This window comes from Lissotriton vulgaris, chromosome 10 (genome assembly GCF_964263255.1).
Source record: "Lissotriton vulgaris chromosome 10, aLisVul1.2, whole genome shotgun sequence".
NCBI lineage: Eukaryota > Metazoa > Chordata > Amphibia > Caudata > Salamandridae > Lissotriton > Lissotriton vulgaris.
Window position 1 is genome coordinate 486,215,579 of NC_141698.1, and position 19,298 is coordinate 486,234,876.

The following is a 19,298-nucleotide window of genomic DNA, read 5'->3' on the forward strand; positions in this document are numbered from 1 at the left end:
CCAGCGTGGTCATCAAACTAAGGGGGTGCAGGTGAGCAAAGTCTTACCCACGATAGTCCCGGAGCACAAAGTGAAGAGATGTGGCCTTGCCCTGTATCTTCCTGGCAATGATGGGCAAGGACAGGACTGCCCTTGGTCAGGGCTTCACCTGGGCACCACCCGCGCACATCCCAAGCTGCGGAAGGGCAGCAGCGCTTATGTTGGGGCTCCTTGCGCAGGAGTGATGTTGCTGCCTTGTGCCGACCCGGGGCTGCTGGGTAATATTGTTTCTTTGGGGATGATGGAGTCGTTCCCCACATGGTGATGTAGGTGCCTGAGAAGTTGTTCCCCTCACGGCATTGTGGGTGCCTGAGAAGCCGTTCCCCTCACGGCGATATGGATATCTGCAAAGCAGTTCTCCTCATGGCAAGTACAAAGTGTTTCTTCAATATGTAAGAGGTGCTTTCTTTATGCAAAGAATTGTATACATCATGGCAATGTCTGAATTTCATCATGGACTCCTCCCTAGATATCTTGGGTACCCCCCAAGTCAAATGTGACCTCTTACCTGCAAGGACAGAATGTCATGTATGTACCTATAGCCTGCATGTTCTTTTGTGTACCAAAAATTATACTGAATATAGGAACACCACCCTTTTGTAATGGTGCCCCCATATGGCGAGAATTACATCCGGTATGTCAGGGACTACATTTTGCCATAGGTAACGCTGCACGCACCTATATTTCATTTGGTGCCCTTCCCCATTAGCCACCAGTTACCTGTGGTATGCCAGGGCCAGCAGCACTCTTGCATACATAACACATTTACACATACACATAAACAAACACAGGTTCTCCCATGCTCTTACTCTGATGCTTACTGTCACACTCTCACTCACACACACTCCCAACCTTGCAGATACTCTGAAACACACTGGCATGCATGCACACTCAGATACTGTTAGACTTACAGATTCATTCCCATAGTCATATTCCCACACAGTCTCACATGCACTCCTTGTCACATATTCTTTTACACCCCCTCACACTCACCCATTCACACTCACATCCACATCCTCTCAAATGCACACTTACACACTGATACACTGTCACTGCTACACACTTGCCCATCATTCCTATTTGTTTGTGTTGGAAAACCTTGCACTGTTTCTGCCCCTCTTATACTGTCTCACCTGTTAGTGAAGTTTTATGAAAACATTTTCTTCATACACAATTCAAAAGTATAAACAAATGTTGTTGTAAATGCTTGTTTTCATGCATGTGTGAATGAAACAGTCCACTATCATAAAATAAGAGAACAGAGTTTACATTTCATTTGTATCTGCAGATCAAACAATGGCAGTATTGGAAATGCATTAGATCATATTGTAAATTTGGAAAACATTAAATCTAAGTCAGCATATGTCATACAGGACTATTTCAGGCAGTCCGTTTTTTTAAGTGAGTCTATTTGCAATGTTAAAAGAAAGCTACAAGTCTCAGAATGCAGCCTTGCGGTGCTCGAAAAGACTGTACTATAAAGGGTGGAGGAGTGTCGCCCGCCTGCTGCAAGTGCAGTGGTAAACACATATTAATAAAATGGTCCTCACCATCTTAATATTTTGTGAGCCACTGGTCCAGGCACTGTTGAGGAACAAGTGTGAGGGTGTGGGTGGGGGTAGGACAGGGCTGATTACTGCAGATTGCAGCAGGATGACTGCTGCCACTGTCAGTGCTCAGTGTGCATGTCAGATTGGCCTACTGTCTAGAGTATTTATTTATTATTGAGGGTGTACTAAGATCCTTGGTGCTCCGAGAATGTACAAATTGCACAGTAGTAATAAGTGTAATGAGCTTTGCTATTTGTTTAAAGACTATGGTCTAAATAAACAATGTCTTTGACTTGACTACTGTCTAGAGATGACCTATTTGGCATGCACACTTCAGACACAGCAAGCCCAGCGCTGTAAGACAGCTGGAGGATTGCAGAAACAGGCCCTTAGCCCTAAAATGAGCACTGGGTTAGCCTGCTCGAAACAATCCTGAAGCAGTCATCATGCAGAAAACAGCTTGAGAATAGCTCCTGGATGGTTTCGATTTGCTGCAGGAATTTAATTACCTTCCAGTTACGTACCTTTCTAGCTCCACTAGTCTATCCAGGAGAGGAGGGACACCGCACCACTGACCTCATTGCACCCCATGCCCTCACATCCACAGACTACATCCTACTAGGTGACCTAAACTTTCAACTGGATAACCATCACAACTCAAACACTGCCTCCCTCCTAGAGAACCTCGCCAACATAGGACTGAAACAACTAGTCACTGCCCTCATACACACAGCTGGATGCACAATACACACATACCCAGCATCTCCTACAGCCAAACCACGGAACTCCTCTGGACAGATCACCACTGCATCCACTTCTCCTTCAAAAAATCCACCATGCACAAGCATGCCTGCCCCCTCCCACGCAGAAGCTAGAACAAAGTCACCAAAGACCAGCTCACCTCCGCCCTTGTCAGCACCTCCCCACTGACTACGTTAGATGCAAACACCGCAACACGCAACCTCCACCTCTGGAGTACAAACTGAGGCAACACAATCTTTTTGCCTCTGTCTGAACTTCTCGTGCCTCTTTCTGTTCCTCCCGGCGCTTCTTTCTGCACTTCTCTTGCCTCTTTATACACTTTTCTTGTCTATTTCTGTGCCTCAGTTGCTTCTTTCTACTCCCCTCTTGCCTTTTTCTGCACCTGTCTTCCCTCTTTCTGTACCTCTCTAGCTTGTTTCTGAACCGCTCTTGCCTCTGTCAGCACTTCTCTTGCCTCTTTCTACACCTCTTTCGCCTCTGTATGTGCCTCTCTAGCTTCTTTCTAAAAATCTCTTGCCTCTTTCTACACCTCTCCTAATTCTTTCTGCAACTCTCCTGCTTTTTTCTGCACCTCTCTTGTTTCTGTCCGCAGCTCTCTTGCCTATTTCTGCAGTTCTGTTGCCGCTTTCTGCATCTCTTTTGCATCTTTCGGCAGTTCTCTTGCCTCTTTCTGCACCTCTGTTGTTTCTCTCTGCACTTCTCTTGCCTTTTTATGCACTTTTCTTCCCTATTTCTGTACCTCAGTTGCTTCTTTCTGCACTACTTGCCTTTTTCTGCACCCATCTTCCTTCTTACTGAACCTCTCTTGCTTGTTTCTAAACCTTTCTTGCCTCTTTCAGCACTTCTCTTGCCTCTTTCTTCAACTCTGTTGCTTCTAACTGCACCACTCTTGCCTCTTTCTGTACCTGTTTTGCCTCTTTATGCACCTATCTAGCCTCTTTCTAAACCTCACTTGCCTCTTTCTATACCTCTCTTACTTCTTTCTGCCCCTCTCTTGCTTTTTTCTGCACCTCTCTTGTTTCTGTCTGCAGCTTGCTTGCCTCTTTCTGCAGTTCTCTTGCCTTTTTCTGCATCTCTTTTGCATCTTTCAGCAGTTCTCTTGCCTCTTTCTGCTACTCTTTTGCTTCTTTCTTCACTTTTCTTCCTTCTTTCTGCTCCCCTCTTGCTTCTTTCTGTGCCCCTTTAGCCTCTATCTGCACCCTCTCCCTTCTTTTTGCATGTCTCTTGCCACTTGCCTATTGCCTGTGGTAGACAGTGTAGTGGGAGATGATGTATTGGTTTGGACAACGTAGTGCAGTTGATGTAAGTTTGGGACTGTTGATGCCTGGCGATACAGTGAGAGTGCACCACTGAGTATTACCACTATTTTTAAATATACAACAGTTTAATTGTCCCACTTCCTGAAAGAGTGTACTATATTGCCCTGCCAAATTCCTGTGTGTTGTGGACAACTAACAGTATTCTAGGGGCAGGGCAGGATCAGATGAGTAATAATGTCATCTGACTTTAGATATCAGAATTAGACTAGCTATGCATTTGTATACTTTAGCCAGAAATTGGGTGATGCCGGATCCTCAATGAAGGGGGTTAGTTATCCTACGACTATGAATGTATGAATAAAGTCTTCTGTATCATACTCAGACGTTATCTTCCTATTGACAGGGCTGCTAAGCAGAGACGAAGAGGTGACCGCATCGTGATAGACTGCCAGGAGCAGGCTTTCTGGTTGGTTAACAGGCCTTCGGTGAGTATCACAGGTAGCATGTACCGTGCAATACCACTATGAAGCTCACCAATGTCAATTTTCTTCTCCTTCTGAGGGTAGTGCTACAAGCTGTAAGTCATGTCTGCTCTCTAAATGTTGTTTCAATTATTCAGAGCTCCTATAGAAGCAAAGTTACTCATCATTGCTCATCGAGAGTTACAAATGGTATTTCTAAGTGCTCTATTATCCTTTTATTCTCCTGCATGTAATGTGCCTATCACCTGATCCATCTCTTCATTTGAACCCCTTGTCTGTATTTCTAATTGTCACACCACCCTCTTCAGTCATTTCACTGATACATGTAGTCACTGGCGGATATTGCTTGTTTTATCGACAAACAGATTATCTGTATGCTACTCACAGTTGGGTCACATTAGGTCAGCTGGAGACACTTCTTACTCTGTTAAAATATAGTGGAGATCTGCTTGAAAGTAGTAAGCAGTGGGGAGACAAACCTACAGCGGAGAGAAAATTAAAAAATGAAGCATCATTAAAGGTCTACTTATTAATTAGTATCGCAAGCAGTAAAATGTTGCTCAGTATTCAGTATTCTGTTTTGATCAGTAGAGGTTGCAAAGAAGTAGAAAGACAGCATATGCTACCTGTTTCTGTGTCAATTGAGCCTTATCTGAGATTATTGACTAAGCCCTTTCATCGGTGGCTCTTGACTAGATTCCGTTTAAATTTAATTCATTTTCCCCTGGGTACTATCCCGGGTTAGAGTAAATCAGAGAATCTAGGTACAGGTTAGGGTGATCATTTTTCACAGCAGGATACTTTGCACTTTATGATGTTTTGCGATATTTGCACATAAATACTTAGGAGGTTTCTGTTGGAACCGGGACTACCGGCCCACTTAGGGTAGCTTGGCACAGAGTGGAGACATTCAATCCAGAAAGCAATTGTGTCGTACTTGCGCAACACTCACTACAACACTCCAGTGCAACCCCACCAAAAATGACACCACACCGTTTTGGTTAAATAGAAAATAGTGAGGCTTTATCTCTTTGTGGTAGAAATAAAGGAAAAATGAAATACACCTTGCTTAATAAATTGGAAATTTGAACATTTCCTTTTGGGCATAAGTGCAGTAATTAATTAGGTCATTACACTTTTTCAGTAGTCTAGGCAACTGGTTTCCAATTACAGTTAACTTGGCAGTCAGCAGGCAGGAATAACACATATAGTTCAACTGTGACAGAATTCCAGTTAAATTAGACCGGTAAGTACATCAAATGTTACTGCATTATATATGATTATCCACTTGGAGCATTCAAAGTTGAATGAGATTCTGTTTTAGCAGGTTTCTACATCACCTTAAGTTAAGTTCAGTACGGTATAAAAATAAAAACATCACACTGGTTACTGAATCAAAGGACGCTGTTGCTTCTTCACTCCTGGGCCTGAAATAAATACTTGGGAGATCTTATTTCCATAGGGGAGATGTAAGGTTGGAACCCACTTCTTTAATTCAGGAGAGTCAAGTCATTTGAGGAGGGATTTAGCAAAGGGGCCTGGTTCTGGTCAACCCCATACTGATACAATCTCTCCCTCAGCCTACCCTCCACTCCCTGATTCCCGGATACCTCAGTGCACGTCCAGCGCTTGCCTTGGGCGGTCCAGGAGCTGAGTCTGTGGTTAGATCTTTCTCCCTTCTTCCCCCCTCCCGCTCAGGACTGGCACTTTACCTGAGGCGGGCAGGGGTCACCACCGAACCGTGAGGTGCACGTCCCGGAGGCTCTGTGGCGTAAGGGCCTCTGTGCTCTTCTGGCCCCATTCCACCGGAGCGTCAGCCCGGCCTCACACAGGGCCGGGAAGGGGTCTGATACAGCAGGAATTTCCGGCCTGACAGGGGAGAGAGGAGACGTGCCGGGCGGGAGTCCGGTTGCCAAGCGACCCCACCCAGCGTCTCTCTCTCCAAGCCGGCGAGGCACTCCTTTTCCTCACGCCTTGCGCGGGGGTCCCTTAAGCAATTTTCACACCCGAACCAGCAGCGCAATGTCGCCTGGCAGCCTTGGCACCCAGCCTCTCAATAAGGTCGCGCAGAGGTTAGGAAAAGGGGGGAAAATCACAAGCACTGTCAAAGGCAGCTCGGAGTGAATTGGGCCTTAAACACCACGAGCAGGGTCAACGCTCTCTAGAAAGGCCATGCAGCAACCCAAGACATATCTCTGGATCTCACTTCACTACAGAGGTCGTAGTAGAAGTCCTTCCCTTTCACGTTGCCTTAATAGCCCATGGCACCATCCTCCCAGGCTTCTAGGGCCTAGGCCAGGTTACTCTCATCAGATGCTGAAGTAAATTAGTCCTTTCTTAAGAATGGCCACACTGAAGCTTGGATCTGGCAATCTACTCACAGGCAAGGCCAGATCCACAGGAAGGATGGCAGCTCCCACAACCAACTTGCAGCCCCTAGGAGCAGTCAGATTAGCCTGAGTCGCAATCCCCCTCACACTGTAGCCTGAACTCCAGCCAGCCCAGTCATGACAAAATGGACGCCCAGTGTCCTCCCTTATATAGCCTAGGCCCAGGCCACTAAAGTGGACCGGAAGGTTCTGGAACCCCCTAATGTTATCCTATGGGCCAGAACTCTGAGGTAACTCTAGAAGGCGTCCATCTTAGAAGCTCTCTCTATCCACCATTTTAGAAAGGCGCACCTGTGCCTCAGCACTAATTAGTAGTGGTGGGGCACCCGGGGACCTAAGGCCACACAAAAAGAGTTGGTGAAAAAAATAATGGGAGGCAGAAAGGGACAAAAATAATGGGAGACCATCCAAAAAGTTGACAGGTCTAACAGTTTCTAGTTCCTCTTTCAAGGGGCAAGGGTTTTTTACTGGTCAGGCCAGCTCTCCTCTATTTGAAAATGCTTAGCAAAACCTGGGACATTTGTATTATCGCTAGTTTTCTGGTCACAGCTGTACGACTTAAAAAAAAGATTTTCCTTGACAAATCCTGCTTGAAATCTTCTATTTTTTATATACTAAATTAATTTTATATTTACTGGACTGCTTTTATCTTTAATGAAATATTTACCAAACAATTGTTGTTTTTACTTATTTTTAAACATCCATATTGTTTTATATTTGTTATGATTGTGTTCATTTTATAATGTGTTTTGTACTTTTTGTGATTTTCAATATTCGAATAAAAGTCGTTTGACTTACTGACTGACTGAAGCTAGGGATTTTTTTTATTAGGGACATAAAAGGGTGGAGCAGCCAACCCAGGCCTAGCTCCACCCACCAATATAGCCCACATCAGTATTTCTACCCATGTCAGGGCAGATTTAAGGTGTTTTCCTCTGACGGGGGCAGAAAGCCCACTAGACCTTCTGGGACTATAGTTGGTGGGGCACTTGGTCCCTTTGTAATGGGCTAGTGCTCCCCTTCCCCAGAACCAAAAGTGGCCCAGCAGTGAAGGCCGCTATGTTCACAGAGTTTGCAGAGTTTTCCACACTCCGCCCTACACAGAGCACCCGAAGTTCCAAAAAACTCTGCTCCATGCCGAGCAGAGTTATTTTCCTCACCCACCAACTTCAAGTTGGTGAGCGAGGAAAATCCACCTCCAAGCAAGATTTCTCGACGTGGGCAGTCGGATTCCTAAACACGGCCAGTCGCACGTGGTTACGATTGCCTGCATTGAGAAACCTTCAGTTCACCTTGAGAAAATTGCTGCTCAAGTAGAAAATCTACTGATCACAAATGTTAAAATTTTTACATACCTGGGTGTAATTTTTGACACCAAGGGGAGTTGGGCTCCGCAAATTGTAGCTAAAACCAAAGCGGTTAGAAGCTCAGCCACTGCTATCCTAAGTTTTGCTAGGAGACTGGGCGGGAAGCCAACAGGTGCCTTACTTAACTTGTACAGGGCAAAATCAATGGCAATAGCCAGGTACGGCTCGGGTCTGTGGGGATATGTAAATAGTGAATCACTTCAAAGGGAAGAAAATAAATTCCTGCGTTCCACCTTAGGGCTTCCCCAATCTACAGCCACGTTTTCAGTCCACCAGGAAGTTGGGCTTGGTTATATATCGGACACCCTTCTTATGGCTCCTATCTTGTTATGGATAAGGCTTTGGACCAATAAAAATTTGGGTCTAAATCATAAAATACTGGCGGACTGTTTAAAACTAGACAATTACAAAAACATTATTTGGCTTTCACATATACAAAAGTGCTCTTTGGATCTGGGTCGTCCTGATATTTTTCTTACCCCGCAGGGTCTTAAGAAATTAGACTTAGCTTGGGTGAAGGCCAATTTTATAACAATGAAAAATGTGGAGAGGGAAGAACGCCAACTACTCAAGCCCACGGTCAGAGCCCATTACTTGACCATTACGCGTCTTACCATCCAACCGTACCTTACTATCGTCACTATCCCCTTTCATAGGTGGCTCCTGGTTAAACTTCGGTTTAACCAGATTTACACAGTTTTGTGTGATAGTCAAGGTTGGTTTAAGGAGGAGGATGCCCCTGTCTGCAACTGTGATAGTTTTTCTACACAAAATAATATGCACTTTATGCTATTTTGTAATTTCTTTATTGAGCCCAGACAGAAATACCTTGTACCATTATTGAAGGAAAAAGCTTTTTATCAGGCAAAACCTGCTCTCCTGTACCTCCAACTATTGGATTCTACATTGGCCATGTTTAGCGTGGCCAATTACCTTGTTGCTGCGGTTAGGATCAGGAGGAAAAGACTTAAAGATGTAAATATTAGTGTTTTGTGAAGATAAATGAAATGGATGTTGTTCTCATTTTAAATGTCTATTTTATTGAGTATTTACTCTTTTTATGATATATTTTTATAATGTATATAAATTAATTATTTGTTGTTTCCTCATATCATGTATTTTTATGAAATTATCACTGATTGATGCTTTTTGTATTTGCTTATGAATTTGTACTGCCTTTCTTGTGATGCGATTGTAGAATGCTTTTATGATTTTTAACTAAATCGAATAAAGTGGTTTTGACTTTGACTTTGACTTTGACTACTGAAGCAGCAGAAAAGCAGTGCCCTCTTCGCTCTGCATGGTGCAGTTTGCATTTATTTTTCAGTGCAGGACAAACAACCCTGCACTGAACTTCAACGCAAACAGGTATGACCAAGCATACTCCGCCGCGGAATTTCGCATAGCACAGAAGAGTTTTGGGGTCATTTTGGGGAGTTATACATAGAGGAACTCCGCCAAAGGCATTCCAAAAAATGCTTCTGGTCTAGGGGTGCACAAAGCTCACTAGACACCAGGGATTTTTTTAATAGGTCCATAAATGGGTAGTGGTGGCCCACGCAGGCATTGGGTCATGCTCTCATCCACCCATATAAATCCCAGCAATCTACGGCTGTGCAAGCCACCATGCTGCCCGACTTTACACTACAGGAATTCTGATATTTATTGAATTGGAAAGTAAAATTGCCACCAATCGGGACCTCCCTATACTTGTGTTCTTTATAATTGACTTGGGCTTGGCAGCCAGAAGTGGCGATTTCGCCTCACTAATAGAGATCGCCACCGCATCGCTTAGGACGTCCCTGCCTGGAATACATTTATAATTAGGCCAAGGTTGTTTTATTTTTGGGGGGCACTCGATATAAGTATTCATCCCGCTGGCACCCCTTTTGAACTTGTTTCACCCGTTAAACAAAGTCTTTTTGATCTGCAGCGTTCAACTTATGAACCACTGAAGATTTCGAAGTCCTCTTTCTAATTTCATGTAGCTTACTCATTGACCCAGATAAGTATGACAGGTTGCTATGCTTGTGGGTACACCTGATATTAGCACTCATCTTGCTGACACCAACATTGGACCTGTTTTCACCCGTCAAAAAAGCGTCAAGCATATGAATGTTTGAAGATTCCGAAGTCCTTTGTTTAATCTCGTGGAGCTCTTATTACCTAACCAGAACTACATGAATTGATCTTGACTTTCCAACTATTCAACTATGAGCAATCACAAAATATTCCATTCTTAGGACTACGTGAATTGGTTGTGACTTTCCAACTACTCACCTATGAGCAATCACAAAATATTCTATTCTTCAGGTTACTGAACCTTTATATATTAAAAGCTGTGATGAAGTTCCCGTGGCACTGGGGAACAAAACGCGTTGGCTGTGTGCCGGCGTTTTTTCAAGAATTTAATACAAAGAAGAAATTATGAAATATTGACTTGTCACTAGTCCTGACTTCTATGGAGTTCACCTTCCTTTGGTTTTGAACCCCCAGCAATCTTTCTGCTCACGGTTGGGGGTAGATTGGAGGTGTCTTATTTCAATCTATCCCCAGCAGGAGGCAGAGAGCCCACTAGACCACCAGGGTTTGGAGGGAGAATCTGCCCCCCTGGTAATGAGATAATTCTCTGACCTACCCCCAGGCTATTTCTGACTCCCTGGGGGCATATTGGAGGTTGTTACCTCCATCTGTCACTGGAGGGCAGAAAGCCCACTAGACAACAGGGATGACTGATTTTTTGTGGAGAAATAGGTAGGGTGGCTTGCCTAGGCATTGGGCCTAGCCCCACCTTTCAAAATGACCAACAGCAGTCTTTCTGCCCCCCCCCCCCCCACCCACGGAGGCAAATTAGAGATCTATAACTGCAATCTGCCCTAGTGGGAGGGGCAGAAAGCCCACTAGACACCAGGGAGTTTTTTATTGATATAAGGTGTGGGGGTGTCCTGCTCACCCGCCCACACATCGAGTCTAGCCTCTGACTCCAATCAATCTTGACAATCAATCTTGTCTACTCATCCTCCTAGACCTGTCTTCTGCATTTGATACAGTTAACCATGAAAAATTACTGAACAGACTTCATGACAGGATGTGAATATCGGGTAATGTACTGAAATGGTTCGAATCATTCCTACAGAATAGAACTCAGAGATTCCTAGTAAATCAATCACTTTCACCTTCCTGCCCAAACAAAATAGGAGTACCCCAAGGATCTACTTTATCTCCATCACTGTTCAACTTGTATATCGAACCCCTTACAGAAATTCTGCAAAATTCCAAAATATCTTACCACATGTACGCGGACGACACGCAGATATACATCAAGATCGCGTCCCTGGAAGACATCACCTTAATGAATGAGGCCCTCAAAATTACGCAAAAATGGCTAACTATCAATCATCTCAAGTTAAACGCAAATAAAACAGAATTCTTACTTATCTCGCCACAAAAGAATCAATCAGAAGTGAAGGAATGGTCCAAAATGATTACAGCATTAAATTGCATCCCCACACTAGTTGACTCGGCGAAATCACTTGGAATCACACTGGATGAGAACCTAGACATGAAAACCCACATTAAAATATTGTCAAAAAAACGCCAGTTTTCATCTGATTTACTTAGGAAAATGAAATCATTTTTAATGGAGATGGATCTAAAACTAGCAGTTTAATCACTGGTTATCTCGAGGATCGAATATGGGTGTACAACGCTAGCAGGACTACCAAAAATGTCTACAGCACCACTAAAAGCATGCCTCAATGCAGCGGCAAGACTTATTACAGGAACGAGGAAATTCAACCATATCTCCCCTCACCTGAAAGCTTTAAACTGGCTACCTTATGAAGCGAGAATACAGCTAAAAATGGCATGTATCAACCATAAAGCGATTCATTACAACACACCGAGATACCTCGCCCAGAAAATAGAAATTTCAGGAGGAAACAGACCTGCCCGGAGTCCCAAAGATCTGTTGCTAAGGCCACCTATCTTCAGGAAGAAAAAAACCTATGAGAGGGAGCTCTCAGGAGCGGCTCCCAGAATCTGGAACTCTCTTCCCCCGAGCATCAGAAAAATGATAAACATTGCAACTTTTAAGAGGGAAACTAAGATCTTTCTTATGAGTAAGTTCCTTCCTTAGGCAGACTATTCACCATCTAAGACTTGGCACTGAGATGATTATTATTAGATAATAACTAGGGAAATATAGAGAAATTCACCAATGATATGATGATACCAGCGATCGGCATGATGCCAACCCTGGGTCTGGAGAAGATAGTGACCTAAAGAAAAGTCACTAAAAACATTCATATTACAGAAAGAACTAATACATCTATACATTATAATTAGTCCCTAACAGACCGCAGAGCATTATATATTTGTGTTTAAACATGTACCGGTCCTTATTCATCCCGATATGGAAATAATCCAAACTAATTTCTTTACAGTCATATATTATATTATATATGTTGTGTTTTTTAACCTGCTCCATTTGTTGTTAAGCGCTCTGATACCCAAGGGTCATGTTCGTGCTATAGAAAACTTTTCAATAAATGAATAAATAAATATGATAACAACAGTATTTATGTCCAGCCTGGGCCTAAAGCATCCCCTTATTTTTGGGCAGAAAGGCAATTTTGATTTTGGATTTTTTTTTATACATATGGGTAGCATAGTTGGCTTGAGTCACAATATTGTCCTTCATCTATTCTTAATAGCGTCACTTTTCAGGCTCGAGTCAGATGCCACCATGGAAGCCCACAAGGCCCAACATTTCTGAAAAGTAGACATCCTGGGGAGTCTAGGGTGGTATGCCCTGTGTGGATTCCACAACATTTTCTTACCCACAATGCCCTGCACACAATAAACTTTGGCTAAAAGTGCACATTTTCCTTGCATTTTACTATTGCAAACTACCGGAATCATCAGGAATCCACATCCAGCGTTCCCCCAGTTGTCCAGATAAAAAATGCTACCCCACTTGTGTGAATTAGCCTATTGCCCCCGACAGGCACTGCTAGATCACTGGGCTGGACTTACCATTTATTCTGCAATAAATCTTTTTTAGTTGCATGAGAGGCAAAGGGGAGTTACTATCAATCAAATAATTAAATTTACAGTGTAGCCCATTTACCCACGTACTAAGGACAAGGAATCAGTATTTAGATTAATAAGGTTTATGCTTTTGGACTATTTACGTCATGGGTTTTATAAAGTTATTTGTTATAGATATGTTACACCCCCCTATATTTCGTTTTGCATTGTTGCCACTCAACTATGTAGCATGATATTCTTTGCTCGCTTCTCGCTAACACTGTGGATTACATCTACACTGTATCCTAAACAGCCTCTTCTGTACTCACTGTATGTTTTATAGTGTTATTTTTTATAGATATATTACGTCCTCCTATAGTTTTGGTTGTATTGTTGCCACTACAAAATTGTAGCATGCTATGCTTTACTTATATGCATTACATTCACTTCCCGCCAACACTGCAGATTACATTTACACTGTATCCTAAACAGTCTCTTTTGTGCTCACATTATGCCAACACACATTTTTCATGTTTAATGTTCACTTTCTTTTACCTGTTTTTGTCTTATATGAGACACCTGTAATTGCTTTTGATTCTGTCTTTGCACACAGTCATTACGTATTGGCACTTACCCCATGTAACGCTTTCTATTCTATATGTAACTCTTGTGACCTCTACCATGTTTGTAAAGTGCTCTGATACCTGTGGGTCAAGTGCACTCTATATAAAACTCTATACATTAAATAAATAATGCCAAAATGAAATACATGAATACATTAATCTCAAGAACGTAATGTAAAGATACAGAAACATTACAGATAAACTGAACAGCAAATGAAATTAAGCCTTAGTAGCATAAGCCATACAATAAATTCAGTTGCAAAAATAAAGAGGATACGAAATAAGATTTGATGATCAGTGCACAGGTGTCCTGCCTATACATGAATACATGTAATGTCGCCTAGAGTAATCTTAAACTAAAGTTGGGAATACTAGGAAAACCTAGTTTAATCAGAGGAAACAGGAAGGTGTCAGGATAGTGGAGACTTCAGTAAACATTCTCCAGATCAAGACAATGTATAGTATAAAGCCACACAATGGAAATATGAGCAATGTACTCTGTACATCTCTAAGTCCTATGGTTATCTCCTCTCTAAACCAACAGGGTGAACACCAATTAAACCGTCAGGACATTAGAGAATTCTACATCATCAACTTCAGTATTTCTCCACCTTATCACAGTAAAAATTGGAAAATTCACTTGATTTTTCTACTCTAGGGTTGAATATCAGGGTGACCCTGGATGTCTCCTGGTGCAGACAGAACAGGAATAGGAGTCTGCTCTTAGTTCGTTAGTGCCTCTTATTTTGCCCAAAAGCACTCCTCCCAGACTACACAATATGCATTTCACTAGCTATGAGATCATTTGAATGCACCAGCACACAGTAAATACACGATTATTTGTGCACCTAAGATTATAGAATAAATGCAAAACAATAATAGATGAGTACAAAAGTACATAAGACTGAAATTTCAATAAAAAGAGCACAACTTGACAGGCATACATGTAAATGTGAATAAGAACTAATATGTTAGAGCACACACCTATATGAATGACTACTTTCTACAGTGTGTACACTCCAGCACTATGCTTGCTGCTTCACTTTACATTAATAAGAAACACAATAAAAATGAGTGTGCCAATGCATGTAAGTGTGCCTCTTCAGTGACATATAATACGTACTAACAATAAGTAGTAAATAGAAATTGACGTGCACCTTACACCAGCACGAGGGAAATAGCTTTGCACATGAATGCACTAACGTGTATTAATATGAGTGTGAATTAAAATAAGTATATGCAGTATGCTTTAAAGGAAATGAGAAATAATACATGATTATGCTGCATGTGCATTTTGTAGTTTGCATGTGGCATTTTGCTTCCAAACCATTTAATGCTGTTTTCTGCTTAAGGCTTATTCTAGGTAACTATAAATAAGGGATGGTGCAGGGAGGGGGTTAAACAGTGAAAACTATAATGTCATGTAATTAATAATAATCGTTTTCATTTGCTATAGTGTGCTGGATGGAACTCTATCTTGTGTTAAATGTTCCAAAGAGGGAGGGGTGAATTGAAAAGTGGATCTGAAGTGTCAGCGGCGAGGCAGACGTACTGTGCACAGCAGTCATTTTGTACATGATGAAGGTCAAAGTGATGAGTGTCTGCCAAATGGTGAAATCAACCGTGGGACAAGAGTCTTATTCCACGGACGTTAACAATTTTATGAATAAATAGTCTTTTAATGTATCTTGTGAAAGAAATGTGAGCATGTGCTAAGAATCGAACGATGAGAAAGAAGACTGACCAATAAAGTGACAAAATTGTACATGAAGTCATCATGGTGTGACCGGGACACTCCCAAAGCCCACCAATCATTTGCTTTGATTTAATAACGTTTAAAAATCATGTGGGATGGACATGTAGGTTTTAGGGTATAACTGGGGTGCTTTTTGGGGTGGGGTTTATGCTTAGGCTGGCGAGAGAGAGAGAGAGTAGATGCGTCACTGTCCGTCGGCTTGCAGAGAGGCCTAGCTGTTCCAGACCTGTCCTGTTCCTGTCCTTTAATCTTTGTTCCCTGATTCTATTTTGGGGAAACCCCATCATCTCTTGGCCGAGGGGCTGGTTTTCCCACAGACTGTTAGGTTTGTATTTCTGACTCAAATATGCAAATGTATTTGCAAATGTATTTTTGTCTCTGAAAGGTTTGTCTCTTCACCTATCCACTCCATAATTTTCAGATTAGACTTTGTCTCTTCATTCATCCCCACCGTTAGGTGTATTATGTTTTGCATATGAACTTGCTGAATCTTTTGTCTCTTAATCCATCTACTCCTTCATGCATAATGTCCTTGATAAGAGATGAGCTTGTATACATTTACAGTTTGCTGATATTGTCTCTTCTTTTGAGAGTTTCATTATTTGCCCTTGTGACTGTATGCGATGAGCATTTGCAATAATAATGAGACAAAGTAACAAGAACTTCACCAAATATCTGTGATTATTTAGCCAACTGAAGGGTTCATTTAGATAGCATAAATCATTATCATCAACTATTCAACTAATTGCTCCATTGACCAAGTAGAAGGAAAGTTGATATGTAGATGAAGTAAGCAATGTATGATACTACTTATGGATCTTAAAAGGAAAGGTAACAAATGCAAATAAATTGACCCCAGCCCATCAGGGATTCTGGGTGAATGTGTATGGGCCATAGTAATGAGATGAAATGAGTATTGATCCCTGATTATTTATTAACCTTCGTGCTGGATCTGTTTCTTGGTAAAAGGGGCCGGTTTAATTATTGAATTGTTTGGTAATGAATATTGATTATATGTTTTTGACATGAAAAGTTAGTGTCCTGTTTTATGTTGTCTGGAAGTTCAGGTACGGCGATACCTGAGGAATCCTTAGAATGGAATTTTAGCCTGAAGTCGGCAGAAGAAGAATGTGGTACAGAATAAGGGTGGGCGGAATTTACGTAGTCACGTTACACAAATCTCCACAAAATTGCAAAAAATCTCAGCGATTATGCAGAAACTCCGCAAAGACGCGGAGTTGCTTGTCCTGCCCATTCACGAAGTGTTTTCCGTGCTCACAGGAAAATAAATTGCTATCTTGCCCGTGTTGTCTCTAATGGGCGCGGCCATCTTGTTTTTCACTTGTCCCGTCCAATCACAATGGTTATTTCTTGTTCTGGGTCGCATATTGCATGCTCTTGCCCCCTTGCGATGTTTATTTCCTGTTCCGGGTCGAGTATTGCATGCTCCCATCCCTGATAAGTATTTCCTGTTCGGGAAAGCGTATTACATGTTTGCGATGCTTTGTGCGTGCTCGGGGGGGAAATATCGCGAGAACTTCCCCATGCGGTCGCACTAGGCGTGGCCATCTTGTTTTTCACTCTATTGCGATGGTTCTGGGCCTGCTTTTTAATTCTTTCTCTATTTTTTCAATCCTTTGTTTCGGGAAACTTCTTTTATAACTTTTTTATTTATTATCTATCTCTCTATTTTTCAGATTTTTAGTTTTTTTGTATTTTTTGTGTTTTGTTCACTACTTTTTCACTCTTTTTCTAATATTTGCTTTTTTAATTCCTTTTACTTACCTTTTTCATTTCTTGTACTTACTTTTTTCATTCCTACCTTTTCTTTTCTGCGCTCCTGCCTACCCAGAAGCATGGCAAAGGGCCACAGGTCTCGTAGCTGTAGCCAGAGCAGCGACCGCCTTGCTTGCCAAAGGTGGCGCCAACACGGGTGCAGGCACGGTCCTTATTTGGTGAGGTGAAGGTGGCCGCACTGTTTTTTTTTGTGCAGCGCCACCTCCCCTTAACAGGCCTGGCTCCGGGAGCGTCGGCAGCTGTGGGGAAAGGTGCGCCGGGCAGTGTTTTGCTGCTCTCGTGTCCGGCGCAGCAATAACCAGCTGACACACCAGTGGTCCGATATTCTGGACCGTGAGCAGGTTCTACTGAACCTGCTAGGAGTGGAGGTTCCGGGGCTTGGTGAGTAGGTATTTAATATTACTACTTTGTGTTCTTCTACTCTGTGTTATATATTGCGAACATATTTTTTTCCAAACAGCAAGAATGCTGCTGCTTACATTGCAGGTAAAATATGTTTAAAAATCTTCTGTGATTGTTATGAAACAGATGCTCAGCGCTACTAATCTTACTTGTTTGCAACTTTGCACTTGCTTGGCCTGATTATGTAAGAGTTTACTTTAGAGAACTTAAGTTAGGTAATGCTAGAGAGGCTCTAGTACTTCCTTTGTCCTGCTGCCACTAAGAAGAGATAGTGGTGGATAGATAGGTTTAGTTCCTTATTAGTATTAGTTGGTAATTTTTAAGTGGTCTGCGTGACACATCCTCTGTTACATCATGTGCTGCTGAGTGCTGCTTACCCCATTCCTTAGTAGAACCTTTTGTAGTTTGTTTAGTGAGGGTTAATAGGCTTATCATCACTAGCAGAAAATCAGCAGCAGCCAACCAACAATTTGTTGTAGGCAAAAATGTATGCATGTGTCCTCCATCTATGCATTTTTGAGGACCAAAATAAATGGAAATGCAGACTAAGTGAACAATTGGCCCATCTGGAATAGGTGGGCTAGGTCAGGTGGTACTTTGGCTTACTAGACGGTCCGTGTATTTTTAAATATTTTATTTGTTTAACACCAAATGTTAATGTTTGTCTCTTTCTTTATTAAATCTTACATGATCAGCACCCAGGGGCAAGAACACGGGGTCTGAGTCGGCGGAACCAGAATAACATGCCTCCCACGGCAAGTACCACTCCTCTACAGAGGGCTCTGCTGCTGGCCCCAGTAGGTCCTCCAGTGGTTAATATTAATAATTATATTTCCCTAACTTTTCCTGCACCTCATTTTTTCCAAACTATTATTTCGGTTTCCTGATTCTATTTTTTTTTACAAATTCTTCTTCGATCCTGACTATCTGTTTCTAAATTCTTGTTATCCCTACCTCTAACTGCCTCTGCTATGACTCTCTGTAATAGTACTATTAGTCTGTCTGTAGCTAAGCCTGCCCATTTGGCCACTCTTTATTTAAAAGGTTTTAAATAAAACTCAAGCTCACCAATCACTCTAGCCATTGAGTCCAGTCCTTTGGGTTGTCCTCTTCTACTACTTCTAGTCTTCTTAATCTTGAGACTTTTCGACAATTCCCACCAACAAAATGCCCAACCAGATTTTACTATTTTTCATTGGATAGTACATACTACTACTGTTGTAGGGATTCTGCACATATAGAACTTTGCATAAGAAAATAGGACGTTGGTGATGGGAGGTTGGACCTTCCTCACACCTCAATCAGAACCCACCACAATCCCCTGACCGACGAGTTATAGTTTCTCATTAGCTCTCTGAACCCCCCAAGATACCCAATGAGTAGACAACCCAGAACATAACACTCTCGACCTCTCAGTTGCGGAAGCAATGCACACACTTTCGCTCACTCACTCGTGTAAATCCACACCAAATACCACAGAATCTATGTAAGTTCAAAAGGTTTATATTCAACTGACAAGCTCTGTGCGTTGTTCTATAATGCAGCACCAACAGCAAAATGCATACGATTAAAACAATAAACATTGTTACACTTAGTTACACTTACAACTACAAGTTCATAGAAGACAAAAAGCGAAATCATGATAACTGAACAGGGTTGTAAGAACCACCCTCACCTTGGCAGGAGTATAGTTTAAATAAAATTATAAATGAAGATCTCTGAGCAAAGTATGGGGACCCCTCACCGTAGAAGAACCTAGTACTGGCTACATCATAAGCTCTGCAAAGCTCTGGTTCATAGAAGGGAATCTTCCATCTGTTATGAGTAAAATGGTGCATTT

The 19,298-nt window shown here is 42.1% G+C and overlaps 1 protein-coding gene across 1 annotated transcript in view; it reads left to right on the forward strand.

The window, feature by feature from the left end:
- The window catches only part of RGS11 (regulator of G protein signaling 11), a 1,486,254-nt gene that overhangs the window by 608,236 nt on the left and 858,720 nt on the right, over positions 1 to 19,298 (forward strand). The window contains exon 8 of the mRNA XM_086939774.1: positions 4,014 to 4,095. Coding sequence (XP_086795900.1) covers positions 4,014 to 4,095 — 82 coding nt within the window. The remainder of the gene's footprint in view (positions 1 to 4,013; positions 4,096 to 19,298) is intronic.